Here is an 11,290-nt window from a genome sequence, read left to right on the forward strand (position 1 = left end):
GGCAGATTTAAGAGCAAACTGGAGAGCTCCTGAGAGATTTTATTGAGTCGAGCACGGGCTATAATTTATTTGACAAAGCTTTGGCAACATGACATCTTGTCTCAAATCCCCATTCAGCTCACATTAAATCACGTCGGTGGAGATATTACAGTCCTCTTCTCTAATTGTACTCGCGGTAACCAGCACAACAGAAGAATGTAGTACCAGCTGAGTACGGACAGCAGTTTTACGGCGCGTCTTTGGTTTCTATTGTTATGACAAACTGCTCGCCATCGGATATCAACATCTGCCTCCATGAGCCCGTAAACCCCTTCTCCTCCGAGGTCACTTCACTTTACCATGTTCAGATTTTAATTCATGTCCAATCGAAACGCAACACGGTTTGTTTAGAGAGGGAACACAACCTGCAATTAGGGGGGTGATTTGATGCCTTTTTAGCTTTCTTCTTGTAGAACTATTTGTGCCTGCCAGAGCTAAACGAAACCGGCCATCATTTTAAACCTACTTCTCCGGCATGTGTGCCATTTAACACCATCTGTGTCCTTTGTACGAGCTCTCCCTCTGCATATGTAGGCACTTATCTGGTCGCCTACCTCAGCACCACTTTAACTATTGCAAAATCTAATGCAGCGGCTTTCATTTGCGTCGACCAACGAAAATCTGCAAGCCTATTTAACCTTTCTGCAGAGAGTAGTGACATTATCAAACTGGTAATATTCTGCTTAAAATGTAGAATTGACTCTAAAGGTTGGAACAACGGACGTGTTCTTTTAAAGAGATACTGGAAACCTCTGGAAGTATTTATATTATATTAATATTTGAATTTTCATTTCATATTGCAGAAAAAATTATAAATTAAAAAACTAATCAAAGTATATTGTGTATCTGGTTCAATATTATGCAAAGGTACTTGTCCTCAAACTCACCAGTTGTCCAATACCTCGACACCTGAGTCCACGTTACAGCTTCTATTTATCTTTTTAAAGATATGTTGTTGTTTTTTTTATTGCATTTCTACATGGTGCTTGTGTTTCCAGCAGAATCGGCTCACGTGAAAACCACGGTAGTTTTGATGCATTGCTGAGTATACAGGAAGACTCGCTTCAAAAGACTGCAAACCAAAGGTTACTGCAGTTATTTCACCTCAGATGAGACCACAGAGTCTCTGACAGATGTTGAAAGTTCAGCTTCCTCTTCCCACCTCGTTCACTCGTCTAGATAAACAGACGAATGTCTTGCATCTGCTTCTCCCGTGAATTTCTTCACTCAAACTTTGTCGCCGAAATGCACAACAGCATTACAAGTGAAAACACACTGTTCTTGCGATTTTGTTGTGGAAACGATTCACGTTTATACGGTAACGTTTTGAAAACCTCAGCCTCTATTTATTTGTCAGAAGGTGCAGCCGCACTGAGCCTCAGACTTAACCTTTATTGCATTATGTTTACAAAGAAAGACCAGCAGTGTCCTGCATTGTACATCCATTTCATGTGATTTTGTATTTTCAGACAAAAAGGGGGGGGGGAGAAAAAAAATGTTCTCTTTGTGTCTGTAACAAAAGAAGTCCACCTCGGAGAATTTCCTATCAACATGGTGTCCTGATGTAATTCCCTCAAGAAGACGTAATCATAATTAGCTAATTAAAGACGGCTTAAGTGAGGGGCAGTGTGAAAAAAAAAAGTGGCGAAGCAGATTAGTGGAAATTCGAGTGTGTTGAAACTGAATTGGGGGGGGGGGGGGGGGGGGGGGGGGGCGGGGGGTTCTTATTTCTATTTAAGGCAAATGATCTACGGTCAAAGGCAACCTCTGAGCCACATGCTGCTTTTAACAGTTTGTCGTTTGATGGGAACGCACGGCCGCTTCCAGGAAATGTCTGTCTCACAATATCGCTTCAAATAATAGTGAAGAGCGATATCACTGCCTCGAGTGTGTGTGTGTGTGTGTGTCTGTGTGTGTGTCTGTGTGTGTGCGTGTGCGTGTGTGCGTGTCACCAACACTCTAGTAAGCACATCTGCCAGCAGCTAAGGGTTGGCTTTAAACGCCATCCCTGGTAATTACATGAAATCTGAGGGATTGTTCATTGTCCCGGGCTTTGTGATCTGGACATTGTCCCGGTCTTTCCTCCTGGCTCGGTGCCAGATCAAGGTCTTACCACGAACAACGGATGGGGTGGGGGGGAGGGCCTAATATGGAAATGGCATTAATTACCAGGCCCAACAACAGATGTGACCTTCAGCCTCCACTCAACATAAATACTCATCTCATGAAGGAAAAACAACGGTCTCAGATATGAAATAGTTTTGAACCAATCGGCCTGTAAAGACCTTTTTCACACAAGAGCAGTTTTCCTTGCATTCTTTGTTTTTACTCGACTCTCACTTGTGTCAATAAATCCAAGATGCTTCATCTCCCGATCGCTGGAAATGCAATTTTGCCTAATCAACATTTTGAGCGCCAATGTGAATCCTGATTAAAAAAAACTCAAACCTCCACGGCTTCAGGATTCCTCAAATCTCAGTCATTAACTTGTCAGAAGCGAGCATTTACTGCCTCAGCTTCTCACCCCCCCCCCCACAAAAAAAAATCTCTGCCAGGCCCGCCGGCAGCTGGAGCACCGGGGAAGTCGATTCCGGCGCACCGTGCTGATTAACATATTAACCAGTCTTTTGTTTCCATTTTCTTTCCAGCGCTGGCCCCAAAGGAGACAACATCTACGAGTGGAGGTCGACCATCCTGGGGCCGCCGGGCTCCGTGTACGAGGGGGGCGTCTTCTTCCTGGACATCGCCTTCACACCAGACTACCCCTTCAAACCCCCCAAGGTCAGCGGCCCGGAGGCGTGGATCTCTTGAAAATACCTGTGTGTTTCAGTAGCAGGCCAGATATTGACCGCACCGCACCACGCCGCTCTAAACACGGGTGTGAAAGACTCGAAAAAGGGTGGAGAATAAATGTGGGTCATTTGTTCGTCTGAAGAAAAAAAAAAGTGGGCTTGGCCTGTCGGTGACGCTCGCAGTATGACTGCATAGCTGTTATTGTACACTCATCCCATCAGCACGTGTTATTACCAGGGTGGGGCTGCAGAGAAATCCAGGCAGATGACTTGTTTATTAGGTGGAGGACAAAAGTATTGATTCAGATGAAATAGTTCACGATTGAATTTAATGAAAGCCGATTGAAAATATAAAATAAGCTTATGTCAAAAGTGTAACAGTCACGACAGTTGCAGGCAGTTAAGAGAGACTCACTAGATATCTTTAATTAATAGTTAATAACTAGCGCACAGTTGAATGAAAACCAACAACTTTTCACAATAATATCATAAAATGTGCAAAACATGAAAGTCTGGTGTTCAACCAAACCACGCCAGTGATGAGAAAATTGATTATAGTCTCGCTTAATTTGAAGTTCTGAAATCCTCAAAAATGGAGGAAACGCTGAAAACGATGTAGTTGACATGGCAGGCCATGAGTTGGTGCTGTTGGTTGTTTTTGTAATGAAACCACGGACACACCATGGCGAGGACACAGACGTTCGTATGGACAGACAGCCAGGTTAGGGTATTACAGGAGACTCCCAACCATCAAACTACCAAGTCCCCGAAGAGTCTGGACTGGGAGTCCTGACCATAAGGCAGACGCAACGTTTCACAATCTTCCTCTGTTTCCATGGACACTGAATCAGGGCATTTTCTGAAAATGTTCCCCTTTGGGAGCTGTTTTCAAAGAATTGCGTTCCCAGTGGCTCCGAGCACCGGACTCCAAAATGTGACAAAAGTTTTCACTGAAACGTCGTCGGTAAACGAGGCCTTTATTTTAAGAAATGGTTGAAATTGCCAAGTTACCCCACCAAGTATGTCTCAGGCCATTATTCTCACTCCGGGATGTTTTGTATCACCATTTATGGGAAGTTTGTCAGTTATGGTCCAGTGCACCCAAACAGATGGAAACTCTGCAGTTCTTTGCTTCTGGTTGGAATAAATAGAACTGCTCTTTATTTTGGGTGTTTCCATTATTCAGTGAATTAAACCATAAGAAATGTTTAGATTATGGAGCAAAGCGACCAACATAACTGAACGTCCATTTCCTCGCAGTTAGACGACATAAAAACCTAAAGTAGGATCCAACGGATTCAATTTGACCGGTTTGCAGGTACATGAGATGTGGAAGAGCTTTTCTTATTATGCAAGTTTGCCCTGCCTGTAATCAATGAATTGATCTTAACTGCTCCTCCAGTTTACAGTCTCATTAGACATTATGAAAGTATAAATCCTCACATTTTCAAAGTCGCACCATTGAAAGTTGGCAGGATCACTTGGAAAAAATTACGCTCTCTGACCGGTTGTCTATAAATTTCCTGTTGGATCGACTGGACTGACCGCGGGAGTTCTCGATAAACGAAGACCTGCTTTAGTATATTATTGCTGAAGGTCTGACAGGAAGTAATGCCGTGCTGGAGCCCTTGCCACATTCGGGTAATGCCACTAAAGAGCCGGTAATACTCGTTAAAATATGCAATAATTATTCTGCTTCTCGGCCAAATCATATTGCTTCTTCGCGGTCCAGCGGCCAAATGTTCCAGGGTCTGCTCCTGGCTCTGGGCCCAACGTTTTGAGGGTCTATATAGGAGAGAACATGAAATGAATCCAAAGACGAACGCGTCGCGACTGTGCATGTTAATGACGGCACAACGTGACGGGAGACGAGAGGAGGCAAGTATAGAGCGTTTTAATCTCGGTGGTGTGGCGGTGGAGCGCCAGGATCGACATCGCCTCTTTGGTTGCTGCACTATTTGTGAGTGACTGTTGTGATTAGTGCAGAAGATCTGCTAAATGCTGATCGCTCGTCACCCCCGGGACTTTCTCCTGTTTTCCTGGTGGTGAGTGGATGTTGTCACCGAGCTCAGGCTGTCAGCCGCAATCTCCTTTTAGTTCGCAGTGCACCCAGTTACCCTTCGCGCTCGGCCTTCATTTTTCTCTCCCACCTCCTCCCTACCTCCCTCCCCCCCTCCCTCGGTGTTGTGCACACCCCTCCCCGTGCTTCCTCACTCTCTCCTCTCCCTCTTTTCTCGCTCTTTGTGCTGTGTAACCACCAGCTCTGTGTTTGACAGCAGACTCAAACAAATCCACAGGCTCCGGCCCAGCTTTCTGTAGCCAGAGGGGCTTGAGTGTTTCCGCCCCCTTCAATACAACCCCCCCCTCCCCCCCTTTTCTGCCCCTCCAACACACTGTGATCTGCAGCCAAACCCCCACCCCACCCCACCCCACCCCACACTCTCTCACACCGAGAGCTTCGGCCCATAGCTGCCATACCCTCCCTCTCTATAGAACTGCAGCTCGGTTGCTGAATGCCCTCAGACCTAAACCTCGGCTCCACACCCCGATCGCTCCTTCTTAAAACCTCCAAAACCCTGAGAGCGGAAGGCAGAAGTCCCGACAAGTCCACCAGGTGGATGCGTCTCCGTTTGCCGAGCGGCTGGGGTTATTTATAACGTCCTGCCTCGTGAGGATCTTCGGGAATGCCAGGGCTCATTAGACGCTTCCTCCGGAGGGGTCGAGGTCAGCGTGGGCCAGATGTTGGCGATCGGAGGAGCAAGGCAAACCGGGGTGTCAAGTGTCGTCTCTAAACAGATGTCAAGCTCAACTCTGAGCCCAGACAGCAGACGTAAACACGTCGGAGCTGACTGGTCGTTAGCTCGTTGGAGGTTTTCTTTGGAGGAGCGTCTGTTATTCTGACACGGCGCGTTTCAGGGGGACGCTGTTGTGTGTGACACGTAAAGGAACTAATTGACACTTGGGCGCTGGACTGCAATATTCAGAGTGAACAACAACACTGCCATTGTCGTGGCGCTTTGATTTCACACCATGCTGCCCTCTGTTGGCCAAACAGGAGATTTCATGAGAGACCTCATCGATTCTGAACATAGAATGGCTTTTTAAACCGATATTAATAGAAATGTAGTCAAAATGTTAGTGTTTTTATTGCTTCTTGTTTCTGCACATTCCATAACATTAACTCATCGTCTCCAGATCCATTACACTGGTACTGGTTCATGTGTGGAAATGGGAATAAGGGCGAGAGCAGCTTGCAACTGCCCCCCTCCGCCTCACTCATTATTGCCCCTGAATATAAAATTCACAAGGTGACTGCACCACAAATGATCATTAATTAAAAACTAAAAACTCACCTTCACAGATATGAGGTCGTTAGAAAATGTTTTAAAGCATAGCTTGCCCTAATCTTTCAGTAAAATTTGCATATATTGAGTTTTATATCTCAAGGCATTTTAATACTTTTCTTTTTCAGTAAAGAAGTATTTTAATTAAATGTCCAATATTTGTAATGTTCTGAACATTCTAAGATATTTCCATCGGCAGGAGAAAGCAAAACTCTTAAATGCTTGTTGGATGCTAATTAATTTGTGTTTTCGGCGATGTTTATGTAGTAACTCAGTTTATTTTTAGATTTCATTCATCTTTGTTTCAGTTAAAAGCTCTGAAAATGTTTTAATAAAACAATTTCATTTTAAGAAGAAGTTTAAAATGATCATTTTAAAGCTCAATATTCTGTGGAAGGCCGTGTCGCCTTAAAAAGCTTATTTTCTAAATGTTTGATCTCCAGAAACCACATTAATACAACATTAACAACAATAACATTTCTAGAATTTGCCTCCGACTGGCATGATAGTTAAACTGCTGCTAAAAGGATTTCCCAAAATTCAATCGTGTTTTTCTTTCTAAATGAAATGGCTGTAATGAATTAAATGGTCAAATGCAGTTGTACCCCAGTTGTATTTCTTTTTTTGGCCTCATGAACCCAAACGCTTCTTGTAACCGCCTCTTACCCCCTCTTACGCCCCTCCAGGGCTTTCTACCCTTTATGCCCTTTACGTGCCGGGTGTGCTCCGTCGTTTGGGGAGTCGATTTAGGAATAGTGATGGAACCCCAGAATATAAACGTATTTGAGGCCGACTCTCTGATGTCTCGTTAAACAGTAAAGTATTTTACTCCTAAGCTCTTTATCCCTCGAAGCGCCTCACACTGTTAATCACGTTCACTCATTCACACACCAGTGGAGGCGGCTGCCAGGCAAGGAGCTCAGTCCCGCCGTTTTCAGAAGTTTTGTTGTTCGATGTCTTGCTCAAGGGCACGCCCACTTGTGGAGGTGTTGGGAATTGAACTTTCAACTTTTCTATAAAGAAATGTATAAAGCTGGCCCCTGGACCAGGCCTCCTCTCTAAACTTTCCCCCACAAATTTATGATTCAGTCAATTCCTGAAATATTGATTAATGTTCAGTAGAAGTGGGACTTGCAGTGAACAATACGAAGGAATCGGACTGTTTAGGTTCCTCGCTGGATGTTAGAGGAATGATTAGATTGGGGTTGTTGACGTTATGATAATTTACATGCCTTCAGCCACGGCTGGGCCATTTGGTCTAAGAAAAAAATAAAGAATCATAGTTTTTATTTTTTATTTAAGAAAAATACAAGTTTCAAATTAAATTTTTTATTTTTTCTCAGTTCACTTGAAAATGCCTGCAGGCATCAGATATGTTGTTGAAACTGCAACTTTATTGCTGTGATTGTCCTCAGAGTTAAAATGCATATGAACAATCGGTCAACAGATTCAAGCAACAGCAGCAACTACGGAAACCCACAAGCAACGGTACAACAAACCGTGATGAATGTCGAAAAACTATGGGGAGAAAAAAAACCTGGATTTGCCAAATAAAATATAATTTTTAGCTACAAATTCGATAAATCCATTAAATCGATTTTTTTTTGTTGTTGTTCTTGCCCGGTACCCCCAGCAAGTCGTCCAGAATTGTACCAAAACCGGCAATATGTTTTGGGTTGACGGACTGAATCCTCACTGCATCTTCTAACAGACACCCATCGCAGCCGCCCTCAGCACTCCCGTTGGCCGTGATGGAAAGTAAAGCCAGATTCCATGCCGGTTCCAGCAGCATCGTTCTCCAGTAAAGCGGCTGCCGCAGCAGTTTGAACTTTGCTGCCTTCATTTTTGCGGCCATTTGTCGTGAGCCGCGACTGGAAAGGTCACGTTTCCTTTGATCGCTTTGGTTTCCGACAGCAGCTCGGTATTTTCACTTTGTAAACCACAGGTGGCACGGATTTGATTCAGAGCGCCTCGCGCTGATTCCAGTCATAAGACGAGTACAGCGACATTCAAAAGCACCGAAATCAGATGATATTAGTTGCATTTGGCCTTTTTTATTTATTTTTTTTTCCCCTTGAAATGCCAATATTTCTCCTTTCTCTGCAAGCTGTGCTCTTATCTTTAAGACTATGCTACACAGGACCCCCATCCCAACCCCCACCCCCACCCCCCCCGCGCCTCATTAATTTCCATTTCTATTTCCAACTTGTTTCTAGTCTACATTTATCTTTGGCTCCGTTTAAAAAAAGGCTCCCAAACCCGACTGGACTCTGAGATATTCTCACCGTGAGGCGACGGTCTTACCCGCTAACGTCTTCTTTTGAAAATCCCTCCAACATCGTGAGGATGTTTTTTTCATAGAGGCTCCTTTTTAATTTGGCAAAGAAAACTCTGGAAATCACAGATCAGGCGACGGTTGATTACCGTGGGGGAGTTGGTGTGTGTCTTCCTTCAAGCTAAGCTCAGATACTGTCAGTAACTATCCAGACAGGCGTGACTGATAAATGTCAACCCTTCACAGGAAGTAACGTAGGAAATCAGTTTCACCCTGTGAGACACGCATTAGGGGCTTCGGGTTTTTCGTTTCAGAAAAGTTTTGCGTTTACACGCTAGTGTTTCCAAAATACCGACGTGGTTCTTCACCGTGTCTCATCGGGGAGACGAGATAAGAAAGTGTGTTCCTAAGACCTGGAAGTTCAGACAAGCTGCATTTCATGGTTCACAATGTAAACAAGCTCCGTTAACTTTAGCCAAATCCAATTCATCAATATATTGAATTTGGAGCTAAAAACGATTTTTATTTTCCAAATTCAAGGTTTTATTTTTCCCCCCACAGTTTTTCTGTAGTTTTGTTCTACCTTTCCTTCTCTGGGTTTCTGTAGTTGCTGTTGCACTTTTGCTTAAACCTGGTTAAAGCTTGAATTTGTTGAATGACGGAGCCTCGTTTACTTCTTATTCTGAGATTGTTTATATGATTTTAACTCTTAACGTTATACCTTTGACAATATGTCCGGTGTTGACAGTCATTTTGAAGAGCGTTGAGGAGAAAAAAAAATCAAATTGGAACTCAAATCTTTTGATTTTTAAATCATAGATTTATTTCTTAGGCCAAACTAGCCCAGCTCTACTCTTTAATCTGCTTTAATTTTGATATTCTTACTTCGTGCCATCCTTTGTCGGTTTGTTGCTTTGTCCCTATTAATGTTTCCCAAATGAGATTTTGCACCGTGTGTCTGTGTCTGCAGGTAACTTTCCGTACCAGGATCTATCACTGCAACATCAACAGCCAGGGTGTGATCTGTCTGGACATCCTGAAGGACAACTGGAGCCCGGCGCTCACCATCTCCAAGGTGCTGCTGTCCATCTGCTCCCTGCTCACAGACTGTAACCCAGGTGAGACCGCCGCACTGCGCCGCATCACGCCGCGCCGCATCACGCCGCGCCGCATCACGCCGCGCCCTCAAACACGTCTCATTCTATTTGATACGACGTCACAGGCGTTCCCCTCCGCCCCGTTACTTCTTCTTATGCCTGGCTATGGTGAGGAGCAAAGGTTACTAATCCTCGGATAGTGTTTTTTATTATTATTGTTAATATTTTTCTTCATCTTCCTCGGTTTTTTTGGCACGTAACTAGTCCCGGGGCACGTACTCAAAGCACATCGAAACATGCGGGATCTTCGGAACGAGTGACTCTGACTTCTTGTTAACGATTCGGCGAACCGTCTCCGGAAAAAATCGCGAAAAACTGCAAATAATTTCCCATTCAAAGCGGCTGGGAACCGCTTGAGTGGAAAAACATAAAAATAAAAATAAAGAATCCTCCCGTCTTCCACGCCAGGCGACGTCGCCAAACGTTCAACTGGAGACTTTCATTCAACTTTTAAAATTTAGCATCTTTTATTTATGCTCCATTTAAAGTCAATACTCTACTCCCCCACCTCTTCATGGCGTATTAAAGGAGCCACGACCTTTTTAACCTTTGAAGCTGGAAGCCTGAAGTCGTAAGAAAGAAAACCGAAGTGACTCAGAGTGAATAAAAACCTTGGATTATCACATTTAGACACCACTTGAAAGATAAATGAAATACCCAGGTTCGAGAGGACAGAATCAGGCCTCACTCGGCTCTTTGCGTTGGGGAGAGATTGTGGAGTGGAATACCTGCCTCGGGTTAAAAAGAAAGGAGGAAATCCACTGCGAGTCAGACGAACATAAAGAAGCCGGCCTAGAAGAGGGAATAAGAAACGGCGTGAGGTGGATTTTCATTCATTTCCACACGTTTCTTTAGCTTTTCTCCTTCGATCTCTGTGACGTCCTTTTGTTCCTCTGAAGGAGATTTCTTCTCCTACCGACTTGAATAAAGACGACGTATTGCATTTTACTGAAAGTCAAAAAAAATGAACCGTCTTATCAGTCCGTTATGTCTACATTCACATCGTGTCAACCACAAAGTTTTAAGCAATTTTGTTGTTTACATTATTTTGTTACGGCCTAAAGTAAAACTGCATATTAAACCTGTGTGCCTCCCAGTCGTCTTCCATCACCTGTCGGTGGTCTTAATGTTATGGCTGGTTGGGTTCGTTGTGACTCTCTCTCTCTCTCTCTCTCTCTCTCTCTCTCTCTCTCTCTCTCTCTCTCTCTCTCTCTCTCTCTCTCTCTCTCTCTCTCTCTCTCTCTCTCTTTCAGCTGACCCTCTGGTGGGAAGCATCGCCACACAGTACCTGACCAACAGAACAGAGCATGACAGAATAGCCAAACAATGGACGAAGAGATACGCCACATAGGCAACACACACACACACACACACCATGGTAAACCGCCCCTTCCTTTACCTCCCTCCTCCTCCTCCTCCTCCTCCTCCACTGAACCTCTCTCTACCTCTCTCACCCTTTAGTCTGTCAAAGCACATTCACTAAGTGCAACGGTATCCCTGCCCCCCTCCTCTTCCTCCTCCTCCTCCTCCTCCTCCTCCTCCTCCCAGTTTTATCTACCTTTTCTGTGTTAAAAACAAAATCCAACAAAACAAAAAAAAAAAGTCCTTTGTTCCTTGTTGACTTGAAAGCTTCTTTTTTATACAAAGAGTAGATTGGGATTTTTATTTTCCAATATCTGAATG

General features: G+C 44.2%; 1 protein-coding gene across 2 annotated transcripts in view; it reads left to right on the forward strand.

Moving 5' to 3' along the window:
- The window catches only part of LOC308114656 (ubiquitin-conjugating enzyme E2 E2), a 32,574-nt gene extending 21,284 nt beyond the window's left edge, over window positions 1–11,290 (forward strand). For both annotated transcript variants that reach the window (XM_080471710.1, XM_080471711.1), the window contains exons 4-6: window positions 2,688–2,820; window positions 9,421–9,568; window positions 10,861–11,290. In XM_080471710.1, the coding sequence (XP_080327836.1) occupies window positions 2,688–2,820; window positions 9,421–9,568; window positions 10,861–10,958 (379 nt within the window). In that variant the 3' untranslated portion in view covers window positions 10,959–11,290. The remainder of the gene's footprint in view (window positions 1–2,687; window positions 2,821–9,420; window positions 9,569–10,860) is intronic.

Source organism: Lipophrys pholis (genome assembly GCF_963383615.2).
Source record: "Lipophrys pholis genome assembly, chromosome: 9".
Lineage (NCBI taxonomy): Eukaryota > Metazoa > Chordata > Actinopteri > Blenniiformes > Blenniidae > Lipophrys > Lipophrys pholis.